The sequence below is a fragment of the Nannobrachium achirus genome, assembly GCF_963921795.1.
Source record: "Nannobrachium achirus genome assembly, chromosome: 8".
NCBI lineage: Eukaryota > Metazoa > Chordata > Actinopteri > Myctophiformes > Myctophidae > Nannobrachium > Nannobrachium achirus.
Window position 1 is genome coordinate 28,061,214 of NC_137817.1, and position 22,290 is coordinate 28,083,503.

General features: G+C 41.4%; 1 protein-coding gene across 1 annotated transcript; it reads right to left on the reverse strand.

Moving 5' to 3' along the window:
* Window positions 1–13,858: 13,858 nt before the first annotated feature.
* On the reverse strand, window positions 13,859–22,188 carry LOC308290020 (extracellular calcium-sensing receptor-like; the record flags this gene model as incomplete). Its single annotated transcript, XM_080731797.1, has 10 exons — window positions 13,859–14,772; window positions 15,112–15,235; window positions 15,873–16,097; window positions 16,804–17,079; window positions 17,187–17,384; window positions 18,254–18,523; window positions 18,789–18,875; window positions 21,031–21,325; window positions 21,878–22,008; window positions 22,174–22,188. The coding sequence occupies 10 exons, from the start codon at window positions 22,186–22,188 to the stop codon at window positions 13,859–13,861; spliced, it is 2,535 nt and encodes an 844-aa protein (XP_080587923.1).
* Window positions 22,189–22,290: the final 102 nt, after the last annotated feature.

A 22,290-nucleotide genomic window follows, 5' to 3' on the forward strand; every position in this document is an offset into this window, starting at 1 on the left:
TCCCTCCACTGTTTCTGTAGATTTTTTTCCGTCTTGCTTTGAATTCATTGGTCGGTTCGCCAAGATACGGCTTTGAACCGAATCAAGAGACTCGTCATATGACATATCCAGACCAAGAGATGCAGTTCACTCAGAGAGTGGGCGGGTCTATTGGCTGGAGCCAGGCTAGAGATCTGGCAAAGTTGACTTTAGTCTGATGTATCCTACATTGCCCACTAGACGGCAGTAGAATACAGAGAAAGTTTATGAGGCAGCTCACACATTAAGCTCATCATCTCTGTCTTTTACACATCTTGTCTGTCAGTATCATGGTTAGTATCATGTCAGTATCATGGTTAGTATCATAGTCAGTTCATTGTTAGTATCATGCAGTATTGTCAGTATCTTGTCAATATCATGGTCAGTATCATATCAGTATCATGTCAGTATGGTCAGTATCATGGTCAGTATCATCATGCAGTGTCATGTCAGTATCATGGTTAGTATCATGATGTCAGTGTCATGGTCTGTATAATGCAGAATCATGTCAGTGATAAGTATCATTACGGTTGTCCCCACTCCCCAATACAGAAGTGTGTTTTTTTGTTTTTTTGCTGGTTCTGATTGGTGTTTAGTGCATGCAGCATTCAGATGTAGCACCCATCTAAGGACAATCTTCAGGGTCCAGTATTCACAGCTGTATAGGAGAACAGACTCTACAGTCGCAGAGATAGTTTTGTGAAGTATTTTTCAAGGTGTGACAACAAAGCCTTTCTCATTCTGATTCTGACTGAGGTTACCTTTATATTAGGAATACCAGGTGAATATCAAGTCAGATTTTCAGGTAGGTTGTGATGATTTAGGAGAGAATGTAAACAAATGCTACATCTAAAAATAAAGCCATTAACCTCTATGCAGGTCTATTTATTCATGCTATATCATGGCCCAAAGCTGTCAATAGACAATGACATGTATTGACGCTGGTATGATCATTTGATGATATACATTACACACAGTATATATAGGATGACAACCAGCCTACAATAGGATTACACTAAAATAACATTTCATTCATTAACTCTTTCTGTGCCAAATGCCAAAATGGCTCCAAGGTTCATGTGCCACCCATGATTTTTGAATTTTTTTTGAATTTTTTTGAAAATTTTGATTTTTTTTATTGATTTTTTTTTTATGCAAAAAACTCAAAAGACGTCAAAGACGTCATTGGCACTGAACGCCTTTGAAAAAAAAAACGTCAAGAGACGTCATTGGCACATAAATCCCGGCTTGCATGCAGCTTTAATTATATTTTTGATTTCATCTTAAATTAATTAGTTATCATTCAACTTTGCACATAACCTTTGTGGGCACTGGGCAGAATGCAGTACAGCCTAAGTCATATTATGGTATAAGTTGAAAAGTCACATAAAAACATAATAATATTGAATTGAATAGGTTTAAAAAGACTGTGATACATACAACATCAATAATTCATGTGAAGGACATTGATTCACACAATTGTGGGCAGTTCATGCGGTGTGAGACTTTTTCACATTATTGGAATAGTTGGGAATGTGACATGATGCATGCTCACCCAGTCACTTCAGTCAACCACACACACACACACACACGCAAACACGCACACACGCAAACACACACACACACGCACACGCGCACACACACACACACACACACACACACACACACACACACACACACACACACACACACACACACACACACCACTCTACGTTTCCCCTGTGCCACCTTGTTGTGTTTGTATAATTGGGTGTAATTGCTTGTGAAATGAACAGTAATGTAGGTGAAAAATGGTACACCTGTGGCTGTGGACTTCCAATTTCTTACTATGACCTATAGGCTAATGCAGAATCAGATTTCTTTATTTATTTTACTACTGTAATGTCTACAATAGTATCAGGCATTGGGTTGTTGGGACACAGGTATCCTTGTCTGTCTATCCATTCTAAACCCAAATCTTTATTCTGTCCTCACATAATCAATCTGCATCTTCTCATCTGTTTTTCCCTCCCTATTGTTTTTACGAGGACACAAAATATAATTTTCCTAGTACAGGAGCCATGGGTGTCACAAGGTGGGGGGAGTGGGACTGAGTTACTAGGGCCCTTACTAGGGCCTTAATTATTACTAGGGCCTTAATTATTTTATCCACAACTTTCCAACATCCCATCGTTCATTGCACAGAATGTGCAGGCAGCTTCCGGCGCCGCAGCCGAGAGTGATCTACAAGCTCACAACGGTTGCATCTGCAACGCGACGTGAGCTTGTATGTCTGCTGTTAACCGGAGGTGTTCCGCAAATAATGCTACAGTAAATTCTTGCGGAAACAGGTGGATACTTTAGCTATTGAAAAATAGCAGATATAAAAGCTCACAGCGCAGCACTGAGTGCCGCGCTGCAAGCATGTAAATCTGCTATTTTTTAAAAGTCGTGAAAATGTGTGCAAATCTTTGAATATATATTTTTAAGCGAACATTTGTATTTTTGAGATGGGGGTCCGTGGCCAAATACCTATCACGTGAAAAAGTTTGAGCCCCACTGACATAGATGATATAGAAACATAGGTTTTTCAAAAAACCTAGAAGGATTTGACCTTTTCACGATTTTTCAAAAATAGCAGATCTACAAGCCCGCAGCGCGGCACTCGTGACGCGCTGTGAGCTAAGCTTGTAGATCTGCTATTTTTCAATAGTTAAAGCGCAAAATAATGCGTTCCCAGTCTAAATGGGTTAAACCCCTCCCCCTATGAAGAACATTCATGGGGGGCCCTCACTGAATCTTTGTGCAGGGCCCAGAATTTGGTGCAGCAGCCACCCTCACCCACACTTCTATCCTGCTTTCTAAACAAAGGTTAAAGACTCTTGCTGCGTGCACACACACTGTTGGATGAGCTTTAGAACTATATTTTCTTTGCCTTTGAAAAACCTTTTAAAATATTTCAAACAGTCAATCTACATTGACACGTTGTGAACTTGTACGTGAGCTATTTGAACTATTTACAAATGTTTTTCAAAATAGTAAAACAAGGCAAAGAAGTTTTAGGGATAAGGCATGGACGGAAAATATGGCCCACACTCTTTTTCTTTTTGAATATCAAGGCAGATGTTATGCAGGTGCACTGCATACCATCTGCCATAAATGTAATCTTGTCTGATGCAAGCAGTGTTGGTGAAGTTACTTTGAAAGCGTAACTTGTACAGTTACAAGTAACTCACCATGGCAGTAACTTGATCAAGTTAAAGTTCTACCCCTGGAGAAATGTAACTTGTAAAGTTTCAAGTTACATAGAAAAAGTAACTTTTTTTTCTCCAAGCGTTAAATTGAGAATGTATTTGGTGTATATGAAACAAAATAGAATATCCTACAAAAAAGTCACATGCCAACAGAAATATGCCTCTCAACTGAGTTTTATACTTTTATTTCAAAAAGGTTGACATTTTCTTAAACATCTGTGTTCCTAAAATAAAGTTAAACTAGAAGCAGTGCTCTTCCGAGCACAGGTCTCCACCAGGTCAGGTATGCTATTGTGGCCTCCTGGTGGCGCTGTAATAGGCCAATGTGAAAAGGGTGCCATGTCTTCTTCAGCCTTTAACGGCTGACGCTGCATGCATGATTTGGCATTTTGTTCCAAAAATGAGTTTGGCAAGAGTTGACCTGCTGGTGGCGCTATAACAGGTCAATGTGAAAAGAGTGGCATGTGTTCCTTGACCTAGTGGGAATGTGCGTGCAGAATCTCTCTGAAATCACAAGGTGCGTTCATGATTTAAGTCATTTTATTCAAAACGGACGAATCCAGCAAACTTTGGTAGCCAATCTTAGCCAATCAGGATGGAATATGGAAAATCTGACAGATCCATGTCGATCACATGACTGTAGAGATACTGTCTACCGATTGTCGTGATCTTTGGACAAAACATTTCTCACCAGGACCAGTTGGGGTTTAGCATTGTTGTTCATATAGCTCACCTAGAATGATGCTTGAAAAATAAGCATTTAAATCTACTGCTGCACTTACATCATTTAATGATAGGACAATGTAACATGATGAATTATAAGTGAATGTGTGACTAGAGGATCAGTTCAAAGGCCCCACTCATATATTCTTTGCCACGATAGGGTCATGCTATGCTATGGTGGTTTTCTCTTGAGAGGAGTGATTTGGGATTCTGTGTGGATGTATTATCCTGTTTACCATTTACTGAACCTGCCACTGGCTTTAAAGCTAGGATAAATAACCACGCCAAGTCTTGCTTTGCACAGAAGGGGAGGCTTTAGTGGGAAGTTTAGATGCCTTTTGAACAATCAGTGTAAGAAAAAGGAAAGACATTACAGCTGACATACTGATTTAAGAGTGATTGTGTAAATAAGGTAACATTATTTTGATTAATACATGAAGTTACAATTGTAATGGGAATGGTAAGGAATGTAGCATTTGAAGGATTATCACAACAGGAAATGGTGAATGCTATTTTTGAGCATGTGTAATATTAATGTGTGATTAATTTTACATCCCATTTGTAATCTGATGTCAATTGAAAATGTCACTAACTCTTATATTCTGCCTCTGAACCAACGACTGAAGTGAAATATTAAGCAGCTATCCAGAACAACTACAGTATGTCCTCCTGGTACACTTGGCTCTTCGCTGGGGGCCCCCACTCAGTGCTGTCCCTGCTCCTGGTATGGGCGGTGAGCAGAGATGTGGGGATCGGAGTGAAGTTGCAGGTGGTTCAGACAGCCATGTGTTTTCGGTGGGCTGCCCCAGGGAAAGACATCAGCCTTCAGAGTCTCACACAGGATGGGGATATAGCTATCGGGGGACTCTTTAATCTACATGACATGCATCCAGCCATAGAGAGTTTTACTAAAGGTCCCCTCTACAAACCTTGCACGAGGTACTGCTTCTCATGTTCACAGTGATTGTTGTGTTTTGAAGTGTACACACTCTCTGCGATTTTGAATCTTCTGTGCTTTGCTTATTTTGTGTTCACAAATGATCAAATGGCATTTAATGTTTCTTTTCTAAGATACACAAATTTACATAACAATGCTTACTGTATTATTCAAAAATATATTTTTATTTTATTTATTCAACAGCATAATATCCAATTTATAGTCAAGATCCTTTACTGAATATATGGACATTATTTCTCCAAGGGTTTATTTTCCATAATACCCTGTTACAATCAAAAAGCATGGTTACTACTACTACAGCTTTTATCAATCTCATTCTTTCCTGCAGTGTTAGTTTGAAGCTTGCGTCATATATGTATGCTATGGTGTTTACGGGAGAGGAAATGAACTGTAACACCATGCTATTACTGGCTGTAAGGCTGAGCTATCACATTGTGGACAGCTGTGGGGGCTCATGGGGTTCTCTGCAAAGAGTACTGTTGCTGGCTGGAGGGGACAAGTCTAACTCAACGGCCCCTGTCCCTCACTCAGCTGTGTCTGAACAAATGGGGAGCAAGCTAGGTACAGCTTTAATGTCATTCTGCCGTGTATACCTTTTGTAACAAAATCCAGTGAAATAGACCAGTGTTTCTCAAACTTTAAAATGTCAAGGTTTCGCCTTAACTCTGACAGGGTACAAATGGAACGGGTTCATTTGGATCCATTTGTACACTGTCAGAGTTACTTGTATGGGTCAATTTAGACCCCTCCTAGAGGAACCCACAGAGTCCCTGGAATCCACTTTGAGAACCACTGAAATAGAGAATGCAATTTTGATTTTGAATATGCAAACTGTATTTTATTTGTATTTTCACTGAAGCAAGTTTGCTGTGTCACAGATTAGTTTATCCTGCTCAAATCCTTTTTTGTTTTTTTGTACTGTTGGCAGGTGGCAACTCAGTTCCATTGGTCACTGGTGATGTCTCCTCCTCAACTGTAAGTGTAATACTATCGCTGACTTTGTCGCCTCTCTCTAAACCTGTTGTGAGTTCCACTGCCTCTTGAGAGACAAAGTACACACATAGCATTTCATAATGTTTAATATTCATATTAAATAACAATTAATATAATTCATATTCATATTTATTAATAGCGTTTCATTCACCTAGCTGTTACAACACTTGAACAAGGTGAACTTCACCACCCCACAGAGGGAACGTTTTTTCTTCAAAGGGTAAGACATACAAGCAGTGTATGTCTTTTAAAGCAAACACATAATTACATATTATATATTACATACAAATAATTCTAGGGGTACTTGACATTAAACACCACAGATAAAAAGAAAACCAGACATTTTAATGGGTTAAATCTTCAGTAAGCATATTTTTCATACTGTGAGTGCCCAATCTGTGTCAACTGGCACACCAACCCCCAGTTGTCGCTAAAGCTCGTCTTGATTGGTCGTGTCAGGGTACAATCTTCAAATAAGTGAATCAGCTATTCAGTGGAGCACTGACACCAATCAGGTAGTAAAAAAAGAAAAAGAAAAGCTCATCCAGATTGATATGACAAAAATGGCACTAACCTGTTGCACATAGGCTATACATTGTGTCTACCAACTTATTTTTAGGTGCCTACTAGTACTTCAGTGTGCATCGAGAGCTGCCCCCCAGGAACTGGTGTGGTCAGAAGGAAGAGGGAACCTGCCTGCTGCTTTGACTGCATCTCTGTGGGGGAGGTTAGCAATATGACTGGTAAAGTGTCTATAACACAGCAATTCATGGTGCTTATTATGACATAATATCTGGGGTACATTGGATGGTTTACAACATGGCCATATTTTAAATATTTACCATCCATGTCACGTAACCACTTTAACCATTATTTTTTTATACTTTGGCTATTCTAAAATAGCAGATATGCAACTCATAGCACGGCACCGAGTGGCGCACTATGAGCTTGTAGATCTGGTATTTTTGAAAAAACATGAAAATGTGTGCAAATCTTTGAATATATTAAAGTGAATGTATAATGACATAATGATATATTATATACGTATAATTCTAGGGGTCCTTGACATTAAGCACCACAGATAAAGAAAATCACAAGATTTAGAAGACATTTTTAGGTATTTTTCAGGTCTTAATGGGTTAAATCTTCGGTATGCATATTTTTCATACTGTGTGTGCCCTTTCTGGCATCTAGTTTTTCAGTTAGTTTTACTTTCCACAGCTGATCTGCAAGCTCACAACACAGCGACATGTTGTAAGCTTGTAGACAGTAGAGAGTCCCTTCCTAGAAATTTAGTGCAGTCAAAGGCATAACATTTCTATTTGAAATGTAGCCAAGTGAAAATAATGTGCTTGCAAAATAATTACCAAAAATGTACTTAAGAGCAGTACTCAAGTACTTAGAATTGTCCACCACTGTATCATCTACCAGGTTCTGTCCACTGGGAGGGCTGTCCATTAGAGTTACTGTATCATCTACCAGGTTCTGTCCACTGTGAGCGCTGTCCATTAGAGTTCTGGCCCAATCCTGAGCCAAAGTCCAGCATTCTTCACCAGGTGGACTTCCTCTCCTTTAATGAAACCTTGGGGATTACTCTGACAGCAGCAGCTGCAGCTGGAGCCGTAGTGACAACAGCCGTGTCTGTGGTCTTCCTGTACCACTGTCACACTCCTTTGGTGAGAGCCCAAATACATGCAAAGACGATCTGCACTTTTCAAGCCAACTGAGACTATTACTTTTACAGAATGAAACACAATGAAAGTATCTTCAACTTTGACCATTCAACTGTCCTGCAGGCACGTGCACACATAGACATCAAAGGGGGCTTTCCTTGAACCCCTGCCCTTTTATCTGTGATAAAAGGGCCCTCTCCAGAATGCAGTTTTTACTATGCTAAAATAAATGCAAATGCCCCCTTTCCATGCCATAACTGAAGGCTGCATTCAAGAGAATTGCCATGACCAAACTCTCCTGAACTTGAATGCAGCATCTTGTGTTGAAAGAATTGCTCTCTCTGTGTAGAAATTCATGCTGTACGCCACATCTCCAGAATTGACTTGATTATGCTTTGTTTAGTGTGGTATCACTCACCGAAAATAGCCGACCTCCAAGCCGACCTCCAACGCGTCGCAGCGCGACGCGTTGTGAGCTTGGAGGTCTGCTATTTTCGATATTTTCAACAAAAGGTCCTTTTAGAAATGTCAGCCCCTGCCTCTCTAACATTCTCTGCACGTCCCTGCAACTGTCTCTGCCTCTATCACACTCATGTCAAGGTGCGAGCCAACAGCTCAGAACTGAGCTTCCCATTTCTGCTGTCACTCAAGCTCTGCTTCCTCTGTTCGCTGGTGTTCATTGGCCGTCCTTCAGTGTGGTCTTGTCGGTTCCAACAGGCAGCATTCGGGATCAGCTTTGTCCTTTGCGGGTCCTGTCTCCTTGTTAAGACCATAGTGGTTCTGGTTGCATTCCGCTCAACTCGGCCAGGTGCTGGAGACATAATGAAGTGGTTTGGACCTGACCAGCAGAGAGGGAGTGTGTGCCTCTTCACCTCGATACAGGTGAGATACCGATGGAACAGGGACATGCTGGGCCCCTGATTCAGCCCGGGAAAAAGAGTTGGAGAGGCCCTCATTGCGTGCTATAGAGAGAGATCTCTCTCTAAAGCACTGCTGCTACTCAAAGATTTGTGACAAAGTGACAAGCCAGTGGGCCAATTACATGAGTTATATTTCGTCGTTGTCGGGTGGAAACCTTGTATGTCCAAAGCCATTTGTTATCATTTTAAAAATGATTTAAACTGGGGCGCCCGCTGGCCTAGTGGTCAAGGCGCCGCCGGTTCGATTCCCGATCCGGACGACCTTTGCCACATGTCATTCCCCATATCTCTCCCCATTTCCTGTCAGTCTACTGTCCTATCAAATAAAGGCATAAAAAAAATCCCAAAAACAAATCTTTAAAAAAAAAAAAAAAAAATGATTTAAACTAGTGAAAACAGCCGATCTACAGGTGCGAGGCGTTGTGTGCTTGTAGATCTGCTGTTTTCACTACTTTTGGGCGACGGCCTTGTATGATGAAGCAGGGCTTTGCTTTGCGAAAAAATGTACAAATTTGAAACTTGGAGATACAAGGTTTCTGCCCGACAGTGACGATTTACTTTGTTGGCCGCCCAGGGAATGAACCGGCCGTTCGGGAGTTGTCTCGCTTTTCCCAATGGCCAGCACGTTCCTGTCAACTATTGATGCCATTGCTCATCCATTTTCTTTTTAAAACTGAGACATGTTTTCATAATTCTGTTCTTCCAGGTCATCACCTATATTGCATGGTTATCCATAAGCCCTCCTGTACCGCAACATGTCCTAGGTGTGAAGGGGTCAAAGCTGAACCCAGAATGTGCCATAAGATCAGCGCTGGGCTTCGCTTTAGTCCTGGGTTGCATTGGCCTGCTGGCCCGCTGGCCTTCATATGTCTACTGCTGGTGTTCTACTTTCAGCATATTGATCTTCTGTGCCGTGTGGATGGCCTTTGCCTATGTTAGTTCTCCATGGAAGTATTCTGTTGCTGTAGAGATGGTTGCCATCCTGGCCTCTAGTTATGGTCTGCTGGTCTGCATCTTCACTCCAAAGTGCTTCATCATCCTCCTGAGGCCTGAGAGAAACACCAAGAAACACCTTTTGGCGAGATAGCAAGGAGAGTTTATGAAAGACATGACTAAAACTGCACATGTATTGTACAGTATATCCTTTCATGTTTCATTTTTCTTAATGTTTTATGTTTTTTGTTATTGTAATCATGTGTACATTTTCTGTTAAGCACTCGTGCTTCATTTTCTGCTCTGTAAAGCGCTTTGAGCTGCATTTCATTTCATGAAAGGTGCTATACAAATAAAGTTTATTATTATTATTGTTATTATTAAACCTTGTTTCATAACTGCTAAAGTACAACACCTTCCCTCTGGCCTGTTGCAACATAAACCAAATAAACTTTTTTAGATCAAAGTATATTTAAAATGTAATTTAAAATGGTGTCTTTATCTATCTGATGGGAAGCAGAGTGACCTTGAAGTGCAGAACACAATATTTTATTAAAACAATCTTTGCAAAATAGAACTGTTCTCAAAACAATTTAGCAAATAAAAAAAGCATGTAAACTTGTCCCAATATTCAGTCCCTCTTAGGATCTAATTAAAAAAAGATATAACAACATTTCCACTCTGCACAGAGGGAAACACGTTGGTGTTAGAATGATGCCCTCTGATGCATTTGATTTGATTAAAGATTTATTGTTATTTTAAACACAAATGAACAGTGACACCTATTGGCCTTTTCATAATTAACCACAAAGCAGGAAGAAGTGGGCAGACAGAATGTGTCTTCTGTGCCCACTAATATGTAAAGTAGCATATTACTGTATAGGGAATAAGGGAATATGCTACAATGTTTTGTCTTTGATGTTTTGTAAGTACATGCAATGCTGCAGATGCAGAGCATAATCGAATTACATAGAAGCAAGCTTGTAAACAGGTTGCTAATTTCATTCACATTCAGACTGGCTGGGAAATAGTAAACACATTAATAAAGTCTTCCTTACACCAGCAGCTCCAGTTGAAGTATAGTGGCCATGAATTCAGAACGGATTAGTTGAACTGGGGAGGCCGGCCCCTGTTGTTATTCTCATGTGTAACCTCTTTTCTTTCCAATTGCTTTTGTAACCTGCACTGCTACAGTATTTCTGGAAAAGAATGCAACCATACTTAAATATAGTGTGGTCTAGTTAAATTAAGTTTAACCATTTCAACCACTATATACTTAGTCCCCCAGGTATACTAGGCCCTATTCTTTTCCTAAAACTTTACACTAAATCTTCACTAATAGCAGATCTATTAACTCACAATGCGTCACATTGCGACGGGTGCTATTTTCACTGAATGTTCACCCCCAGAAAAGGGATGCTAGAGTTTGTGTAGTTAAAATAATGCTAAATGATACTTACTAAACTCACCAGCTCGGGATTCGATCCCCAACCGGGTTATACCAAAGACTGTAAAAATTGGACCCAATTCCTACCTGCTTGGCTCTCAGCATCAAGGATTGGATTGGGGGGGGTTAGATCAACACTACTTATTCCCGAGCACGGCTGCGGCTCGCCGCTCCAAGAGATGGGTTAAATGCAGAGAACAAATCTCACATACAGTACAGACAAATAGTAGGACTATAACTTAAACCTTTAACTAAAGGAACAAATAGAGATTGCGTCATCTGTGCCTCATCACTTTCTATAATCATCCTTAAACTAAATACAAAATGAAAAAATGAATAAATATATGATTAACGTTATATTTAGTACACCCTTGCCTCAATTCACCTTCTGCAACCTTACTGTAACTATTATATAATTGGGATTCTGTTATGTGGAATTTTGGTTGCTTAATTGATAGCATTACTTCCTAAAAGCCAGGCTCATGGGCACACCACTACAGGATATTGACAATGGTTATGAAGATAGTGAATGGACTATCAGTAATACCTAATTAAACAAGCCTGAATATCAGAGAAAGCGATTCATTTACAAATTAATGTGTGAAGCTGTTTACATGGGATATGCACCGATATATCGGCCACATATCGGCATCTGCCAATAATTATGGGTCAATATTGGTATCAACAAATAAAGCTGACATTAACCGATGGCAGTAGTTGATATTTATCTGTTGTTGATAAGCATACATTTTGCGCTGACAATGTTGATGTGTTGGTTATCTTGTTAGCCTAGCAAAGCTTAAAACATCGGTATCTGTATCGGCCAAGAATTTCCATTTTGGTGCATCCCTAAATCAATCTCTGCTTTTGGTTTGAAAATTGCTATACTGTACATGTATGCTAGTGTACTATGCATCACAAACAGTGGTCCTCAAAGTGGTGTTCAGGGACTCACTCCCCAGGAGTCCTTGAAGGGGTTCCAGGGGGTCCCCAGCAAAATTACTTATAGCATCAAAAGTTTAAACACTTTAACCTTTATACAAGGTGACCGTGTGTCAGAAAAGTAACAGGACTGTGGCAGTGCACCCTCAATACTCAATGCTAATTTAGTAAACGCCTATGTCACTGTGTTGCCCGAAATCTCACCACTATCACTGTGTGCTTCTGTTCCTGTTGTGTAATTACACTGCTGTTACCAAACTGGAGGTGGCACAAACATGGAGCAAAGAATACATTTGAAATGCCTGGTTAAATTGGGTTAGGATTAGGACTAGGGTTACCATAACCCTGACCCCAACCCTAAGAACCCAGAGAACATTTATGCCCGCTAAAGTGAACCAGTTTTTTTTCAACGTTTTGACTGAGGTTATCTGTGTTGTAAGGCCAGATATCTTGGACCATATAATGTCCAATCAGAAAGGATTGGCCATGCTTCACTTGATCACAATATATAATACATGTAAGACGCCCTAAGGGTGAGATGCAACCTCGCCCTAAAGGGCGAGGTCACGCACATGGGTGCACAATTGGACGCACAATTGGACGCGTGCCTGGGTGATGGCAGACTGCTGGGCGAGCGCTGGCGCTTTGGCATGGGATCAACTTTGACCAAAGAAAATAGATTTCTGTCCAGATAGGACAAGGACAGAATTGACATAGAACACATGAGACTGACACAATATGTCCATATGGGCATCTGACATAATAGATGTCTGACGTCCTAGACTAGTCCTCCATATATGGGCATAAAAGGGATTGTATTAGTGTTGTTGCCCTAACAGGGCATCATCTGGGAATTCCCATATACTGTATGGACATACTGTATATTGTATCAGTCTCATGTGGTCTATGACGTCAGACATCTATGATGTCAGATGTCAATTTGCAAGTGTCTTGGCCATATATGGAGCAAAAGGTGTGACAGACAGAAGGACATGAGCTGAAAGTTTTCATACTAAATTGCGACCTGTAGTCGCAATAAATGGTCAGTACACTTGCAATTTCCAAGAATTGCACCTTTCTAGTTTTTATGAATTTGTTGGTGAATTAAAATGCACAAGTGCTTTCTTTACTTGTACTGAATAATCGAGCGCGTAGCGCTGTTCCGAGGTCCCGTTGTTTCGAGGTCCCAGTAGTCCGAGGCTGGTGAAAGCTGACCTGCCGATGCTGGTGAATGCTAACCCTAACCTTTACTCGGGCTAATGGGACCTCAGACTATCGAGATTTTCCTGAATAATCCACTGTAGTGGGAAGGGTACTATATATGGGAGTGGTGAGCAGCGAAGGACATTCATGGTGTTTCAATCACACAGCTTTAATCCGTTGAAACCAGAAACCTAAAAGATATGGCAAGACATTAATAGCAAAAATGTATGTTTTCCAATTTTACACATGTACGTTGACCCACAGGGAATGAAGAGATACTTTTTTACATCCAGGTTAAACTCACTAAATGTAGCCTTTAAGGGAGGGTAATGAACACATTTTTCAACATGACAGATAATCATGAAGCTAATGAAGCCTATACGTTTTCATGACTGGATTACTACATGAAAGCTGAATCTACAATATAGTACAAGTTTATCAGCAATCAAAGACATCCAAATATACTTTATCAGATTCACATAGATGTAGAGTATTTCATTGCATTTCTACTTCTATGTCAAGGTTCCCCAATTAGTTTTCCCCAAGGGCCGAATTATGTCTAGGGTACCAAGCCGAGGGCCACAACATTGCAGGGGGCGACGGTGGCGTTTCCACTACTCCAGCGACAGTTCAGATATCGTCGTTGTCGGGAACATCTTGTATGTCCAAAACCGTTTGTTTTGCATTTATCATTTTAAAAAATGATTTAAACTAGTGAAAACAGCCGATCTACAAGCACACAACGCCTCGCATCGCGACAGTAGCCCCCCGCGGGCCGCAAATGGCCCGCGGGCCGCCTATTGGGGAACCCTGTTCTACGTCTTGGTGGCAACTCGACCCATGATGGACTTCTTAGTGTTTCTCTCAGGTTTCAAAAGTATTATATAACACTTCGGGCCAAACAACGACACCAAAAGACCAAAGCTAGACGCCAAGATAGCAAACACCTCCACTACATCTGCATATTTGCCCGGAGAGCTGATATAGGCCGGGACGAAGCCTATCCACACGGCACAGAATATCAACATGCTGAACGTGATCAACTTGGCTTCGTTGAAGTTGTCCGGAAGATTCCTCGCCATGTACGCCATGAGGAAGCTGAGGAGTGCCAGCAGACCGATATAACCCAGTAACACTGCAAAACCAGCCGTTGATCCCACCGCACACTCATAGACTATCTTATCACTGCGGTACTGCGTGTTTTTATGAATAGTCGGCGGCGATGTTACAAGCCAAGCAGTGCAGATGGCTGCCTGAACGGACGTGAGAGCCAGAACGGTTCCTCTCTGCTGCACGGCACCAAACCACTTCAGGATGTCTGCGCTCCCAGGCTTGGAGGCCTTGAACACGGCCAACACCACCATAGTCTTTACCAGAATAGACGAAACACACATCACAAAGACGATCCCGAACGCTACATGCCTCAGCTGACAGGTCCACATTGTGGGACGACCAATGAACAGCAGGGAACACAAGAAACACAGTTTGAGCGACAACAAGAGAAGGAAGCTGAGCTCTGAGTTGTTGGCGCGCACCATGGGCGTGTCTCGGTGGTAGACGAAGATTCCCAGAACGACGGCGCAGGTGAACGTGCCCAGCAACGAGATGGTTGTCAAGGAGATGCCCAGGGCCTCGTGGTAGGAGAGGAACTCCAGGCTCTTAGGCACACAGTGGTCACGCCGGGGACTGGACCAGAAGTCCTCTGGACAACTGGTGCACTCTGTGGAGTCTAACGAAGAGGGCAAGGTTATAAAAGGGATAGTCAACTACAGTGTTGTCCAAAAGCGTATCGTCGTTGTCGGGTAGAAACCTTGTATGTCCAAGACCTTTCGTTTTATATTTATCATTTTAAAAATGAACTAAACTAGTGAAAACTAGTACACAACGCCTCGCACGAGGCGTTGTGTGCTTGTAGATCGGCTGTTTTCACTAATTTTGTGCGACGGCCTTGTATGATGAAGCAGGGTTAGTTACTTTACGAAAAAAACGTACACATTTGAAACTTAGAGATACGAGGTTTCTGCCCGACAGTGACGATATTCTACATTGCTACATAATGTAAACCTACCAGTCTCATTGCTGATCTCCCCGTCAGAGCAAGCTATGCAGTCAAAGCAGCAGACAGGTTCCCCTTTCCGTCGGGCCTCACGGGTTCCAGGGGAACAGCTCTCACTGCACACTGACCGAGGTGGCTACAGAGGAAAGTAATACAAAAATCTCTGTCTGTGCATGTGTGCCATAACTATGCAACTTATCGACTTCAAACTCTGCGAGTGCGTCTCTGATGACCTGAGGGAGTGCCGTGCCCGGTATAGAGTCGGGGGGATAGGTAGGTGGCTGTCCAGAACCGCAGATCCGACCAATATGCCTATATATGGTCATGCCCATATATGGGCTCAACAGACCTTAAACCGCTAGGGATGTCGGTCGGATAAGCAGATCTCCCCAGAATTATGAATAAATAAATCCTAAAATCCACATGTAATGCCTGACATGGAACTCCATAAATGGGCATAAAAGGGACAGACAATGGGTACAACAGGTATGGTATAACTGAGTGGGATGCATTTTGAGCTGTACTAAGCGCATCTGGCTTTGTCTGTAAGTATAATGTACATGTATGTATGTACATTACGTCCTGTGTGGGACGTACTGTGCTCGTTGGCCAAGTTTCACGGGACACATAAAAGGCCCCGCTCACTTCACACTGGGTGTGATTTTTCATTTACCTTCAACTTGCATCATTCCCGCCTTGCATCATCCTATTTTGAACAAAATTACATTCACATCATGAGCTCGACATTAGCTGTTTTAGGAGGCCAAACTTACCATTGTGGATTCAAAATTCCAGAAAATTCTGTCTTCATCAAGAATGAGTTCTTCACCTGTGGCTGACATCTTGACCACACCTACATTTTGAACCTTTGTGCTCCCATCAGGGAGCCACACCCAGTTCATGACATCATAGATTGGTAAAGCATCACCATTGTCATCAAATGATACGTGATCACCAAATGCTGTGGTGAAGTTGATCTTTTCCAGGTAATACAAAAGCTAGAAATGGTGATGGGCAAACCAGTAATCAAAAAGTTACAAATGGAGATGAATCAGTGTTGTTTTTGACAGCAAATTTTGATGTAGTTTTAGTCATAGTCTTTTGAATAAAATGTTATTTCGTTTTAGTCATAATTTAGTCACCTGAAAAGTTTTAGTCTAATTCTCATACGTTTTTAGTCGACTAAATCTACAGTTGATTTAGTCGACTAAGATGTATTTTGGCTGGCCTTGATGGCATCGTAATGACTGATTTTACACTTGGTTGTGTGCTGAAAATAGCAGATCTACAAGCTCACAATGTGTCGCGCTGCGACGCGTTGTGAGCTTGTAGATCGTCTATTTTCAGCACGCAACACCTGAGAGCAACCAAACATAAAAGTACTCTCTTCTCCACTAGTCCCTCCCTAACGTTTTAGTCTAGTTTTTATTTTGTTGACGAAATTGTCAATATATTTAGTCTTAGTTTTAGTCGTCACAGCTTAGTTTTTATTTAGTTTTCGTCAGTGAAAAAAACGCAGTCGACAAAAAATGTTATCATAGTTTTAGTCGACGAAATCAACACTGATTAGTATACTATCATTTGTGTACTTTTCTTGCTTTCCCGCCCAAAATATCATATTTACATATTCATTATATTCTAAATTCAAAACCTACTGTAAATAGAAACTTGTGAATCTATACACTATGAATCCATATCATATACCTGCCAGGGCTGTATTGTCTGTAAACTGGCACAGCTGTGCCCATTGAAAGGTCCTCTTCCTGGCACACACTGCAACATGTCGTGGAGGGCATGAGCGAGAGCATACACGGCCTTGTACACGTTATACTCTGGCCTGAGGTCCCACACATCCAAAAGGGTCGTTTCTGCTCTTCCTATGTCCTCCAGTCCAGTACACACCGCTCCACCAGCATCCAACCACTCTGAAGGCAGGGGAGCAAATTTACATTGAAACGTATTCTCCCAGAACATCTTCACCTGAAGAAACATGGTGAAGATTTAAGGCATTTACTCACAATGACCCTGTGAATATTTAACACCAATGTCAGTTTGAAATCGCAGCTAAGTTAAACAAAAATACTCACTATGCTATTTTCATCATGGCTGTTGTGAGGATGTATTCCTAACAAGAAGTCTTTGAGACCTGGCATCTCTCCACGACGGATGGCAATACCCAGAGTGCCTCCCAGGTATGGCATGAGGTGAGGAGACTGGAGAGCAGTAAATGACGTCCAGGCCTCACTGGCTATCCATTGCAGACCCGTCACATTCTGCTTCACCACCTGATGATTGCATTGAATATAATATATTGGTATATATTTTAAAAGCAAATGAGCACAGCTTTAAATCCAATGTTCTATAAATATAATATAATTCGCATTTCGTTATAGCACTCAATACGTAACTGTGTGTATGTCCATGTGTTCTTCCAAGTGTTGGATACTGATGTCGTCACATATCCAAGTGCTTTTCCATTGTATCAAATACTGATGTCATATGTCCCTATCCTGTGACATCATGTGGGTCTCTATCATCAGCAGCAGCAGCACTTCATACGGGTATAATTTTCCTGTCTGCATGACATGTCTTTCTCCCTCATTGATGTGTGTGTGTGTGTGTGTGTGTGTGCGTGCGTGCGTGCGTGCGTGCGTGCGTGCGCGTCCGTGCGTGCGTGCGTGCGCGTGTCCGTGCGTGCGTGCGTGCATGCGTACGTGTGTGCGTGCGTGCGTGCGTGTGCTTGAGATTGAGTGTTGGTGGACTCCACTATAAAGCTGCCTGTTTCCAATTCCACAGATGTCTCCCTCCTGACCAGCCTCCAATCACACCAGTCCTCTGTGTTGACAGTGTTTTACATTTGCCAGTATTACATGAGTTAGTGTGTACAGGGACCCACCCTGAGGTAATTTATTTATCCATGTTTTCAACATCGATAATAGATCACTGTTTTAACTGGTGTTGACTGACTGTGTTTGGGGACTGGGAAGGAGGGAGTCCATGTTTGTGTTACAACTGGTGATCCCTAAGCCAAGTCGTAACACAAACTGAGATCAAAGGTATAATAAAGTTTAAAAAATCATAGATTCAATACAACCCATCTCTGATTCCTTATAATTATGAATCCCTGAATTAATATGTATAATATAACTCAAACCTCTTCCATGAGATTAACCATATGGCTCTCTAATACAAATGCAATGACCACACGAGCTGTGGATTTCTTCATCACATCAACAATCCTCTGAAGTTCAGCTGGTTCATCTCCCCAGGGCAGAACCTCCAAATACGCCAGACAGGACAAACCAGACAGGGCCAGGTCATACTGGAAGGATCGCGCAGCATGGTGGCCATAGTCATTGTCACTAATCAGCAGTCCTGCCCAGGTCCACCCAAACTGCCTCATTATCTGGAGCATTGCTCGCACCTGAATAAAGAATGTAGCGATGAGAGCTTATAGGCTCGATTATTCACATAGTGATGATTCAATGAATCTCCAATCAGATTCCACAACGGAAACGGTCAAATAATATTATTTTGCCGCTTTCAACAGAAACCTTCAGCTGCAGCAGTAATACAAACAAGCAAATGAGAGGCTATATGCAATGTACATTACACTCACTAGAGGGCCATTTTTGTCAAGTGTGTGGAACATGTGGATACCAACAGGTATTTTGTATGTAGAAGTTCACCTGGAAGGCATCACTTGGGATTGTTCTAAAGAAGGATGGGAACAGATGCCGGTCACTCAGACAGGAGCAGGTGGCAAAGTAACTTACCTGCAAAAGGTACAAAACATCTGTTCTGTAATAATATAACATTGTGGACACAATTCCTCTGCAAGCATAAGTAGAGCATGTGAGTGTAATGCTCCAGATTCAATAGGGAAAATTAAGCCAAACATCTTATCCGACAGCCTAAAGAGAAATCCCCTTTGCTGGAGGAGATATTAGGCTTTTGGTCTTCAGGCAGAGACTCTGGACCACTCTACGACCGAGGACGAGGAATAAATCACACTTGAGTATTATTTGATATGTATACCGTGTAATCACATTGTAGACTATAGACCCTAGACCAGAGTTTATCAAAGTGTGTGCCGACACTGCCGTGACACCAGTCCAAGGGTGCCACGGAATACCTTGACAATATTTTTCATTTACTGATATCACTTGTATTCTAGATCATCATAAGTACAAAGTAATTTTCAATCAGGGATAACCAAAAATTCTCTGAAGTTTCTTATAGCCATCCAGGATACAAGTCCCAAGACAATGAATATTTTAAGAGATTTTAATCACAAAATGAAACGAGAGTGAACTCAAGCTTTCAATTGTGTACATTCATTTGAATAGTGTGATCACCACCAGTAGTAATAATCACAATTATGCAAATAAAGCCTATACTGTTAGTTTAAATGTCAAAGTAATAAAATATGTCATAAAATAAGATGCTCCAGTGAAAAGTAATTTAGTGGTGCCGTGTAAGAAAAAGGTCTGTATTGTTGAGTATTTTATTAGACAAAAGTGGAGAACAGAACAAGTATAGTCAATACATTAAAAGAATGTAATACAGTACAAGTACAGTTAAACACCCTGCCTAAAAGGAGCAAAAAAAGGAGCAAAAGGAGTAAGTCCTTTTACGGTCTCTTTTACAGTCTTTCTTACGTCGGAAGTCCTTGGTATTCATCTCATGGGGTGCCCTGAGCCCAAAATGTTTGAGAACCACTGCCCTAGACTACCCCTGTGCTAAGCTCCTGGACAGCGCCTGTGTCACAAAACGCATTGGTCGGCTCAGTTGTTTTTCTCACACATTCAAAATCTGCCCGCGCTGGGCCCGCTCACTCTCCCCTCACACTCCTGCAAGTAAATATGTTCATATGTTTCATAGTGTAAAAAGACTATAGATGAATAGAATAGAATTAAGAATCAAGAGGAGTTTATTTGTCACTCACTCATACAGGTACAAGCAGTGAACTGCTGGTGTGGTACAGTATGTTACTGTTACCCAATTTACAATGCAGGCATTTAACAGACGCTCTTAATCCAGAGTGACAATGTACAATAGGATGCCAAGTCGAAAATGGCCTGACATCGGCCAATATAAAAAATGCTATCTACATATTACATGTATGGTCATTGAGGGAAGGCAAGTGCTATGATAAGTATATGGGCTAAGGTGGAGTCTGAAGAGGTGAGTCACCATCTTATAATAATGGCCTAAGTAATCTTTTGAGGAAATTTATATTTTTGCCTAAATCAGCTCTTCATGACACTGGCCACCTCTGGTAAAATTATTATATCCTAATTGAAAATGATCATGATGTTCCCGCCCCCTTTAGCCTATCTTAAATGTGATATATGACTTGGGCCATTTTGGCCTAAGTCAGGTTTATAATTGCCTAAGTCAAAATAGAAATTTAATCAAGTCATTTAATCCTCTTATGTTACATAACTGACAGACAGTATTATTTTTATGTCATAGTCATATATTGTTATAAACCTTTTGTGTGAAATTATTAAGAAATATATAGTTTGTTTTGGATACATTTTTTCAGGCCATTATTTGAAGAAAGTGACATTATGCCACAGCTATACGACATACAACACGATAATAATAGAGATAACACCGGATTGTAAAGAAAAAACACCCCCTAACCATTTAAGAAACCTCTTAGCAGCAATGGGGGAATGTGTGGATTTGGATGGGTGTAGTATAATGTGTGGTGAGGTAAGGTACATACAATTTTGTTCTTTCATTATGTATATTTTTTGTCCATGTTCAGGACTGTGTTCAGGCAAAAAGCTCTCCACAAGCCTTGAGCCCCGGCTGTGAGACACCCCTAGCACTGGCCTGTCCGCAGAACCGCAAACAGTCTGTAACCAAAATTAAGTATGAAGTTGATGATGGTAAAATGGGCTCAAATAGGAAACTTACCATAGGCACTCTGTACAAACCTAATATACTAGAGATGGCAATAGAATGTGTTGAGGTCGTATCACCCACTATTCCGAGCACTGGAGGGGACCCAATGCAGTGCTCATCCAATTGAAACTGCTCCTCTCTCCCACTGACCAATGACAATGCTGCAGGGAATCCAACTGCAAGCGTGATACAGTTATCATAGAGATTATATCCCAGAGTCACATTAGGTAGTAGGCTGGTGTTTCTGTTGATCTCGGTGATGGCGAATGCCATGGTCTGGGCCAGCCTGAACCCTAGAATGTCAAAACTAACACAAAAAAATGCAACTGTAACCTTGAATATTTATCTTTGCGGAAATACACAACATCACCTTCAGTAACCTTTATGGTAGGTCCAGGGGTGTCACAAGGGAGACTGAGTTACTAGGGCCCAAGGTGGAGGGGCCTTAATCATTTTATACTTTAGCTATTGAAAAATAGCAGATCTTATAGATCTGCTATTTTTGAAAAATCGTGAAAATGTGGCCAAATACATATCATTGTGGGGGTCCTTCACATGAAAAGGTTTGAGCACCACTGACATAGAAACATAGATTTTTCAAAAAACCTTAGAAGGAATTGAAATAAGACTTGCAAAGAATTTGCTCGAGTGCCGCGCTGTGAGCTTGTATATCTTCTATTTTTCAATAGTTAAAGCACAAAATAATGCATAATAATGTGTTCCCAGTCTAAATGGGTTAAACCCACTCCCCCTATGACGAACATTCATTGGGGGGCTGCAGTGAATCCTTGTATCCAGGGCCCAGAATTTGGTGCGATCTACCAAACAAGATCCCTGCTCGCTTGATTCCTAGACTCACCCATAGCAAATAGGGTCCCGTGGCTTGGAAGTGAAAGACAGCTCAGGCAAGACGGAGAAGAAATGGATATTAAACAAGCCACCTAGAACCAAGTCCCCAGCCTTGTAAAATCTGTTGAAATTAAACTGTGCCTGTAAGTCACAAGAGGTAGGTGAGGAAGATGAAGGAGAGACAGATGAGCAAAAGGTCAAGTGCAGGCTTGAAAGCAGGTGTATGTAGGAAGAAGCCCTCATGATTGTCCTCCTCTGTCTAAACCCTTTTTTCAAATCGTTTGCCAAGTAGACAACATTTTATACAGTGTCATCCCCCATGGGCCACCTTAAATCTTCCACAACAAGCATCTGGGCAGAGGCAGAAGGGGCAGGGCTTGACATACATGAGCAATTCTTCCCTATCAAACTAAATGTGTGTCA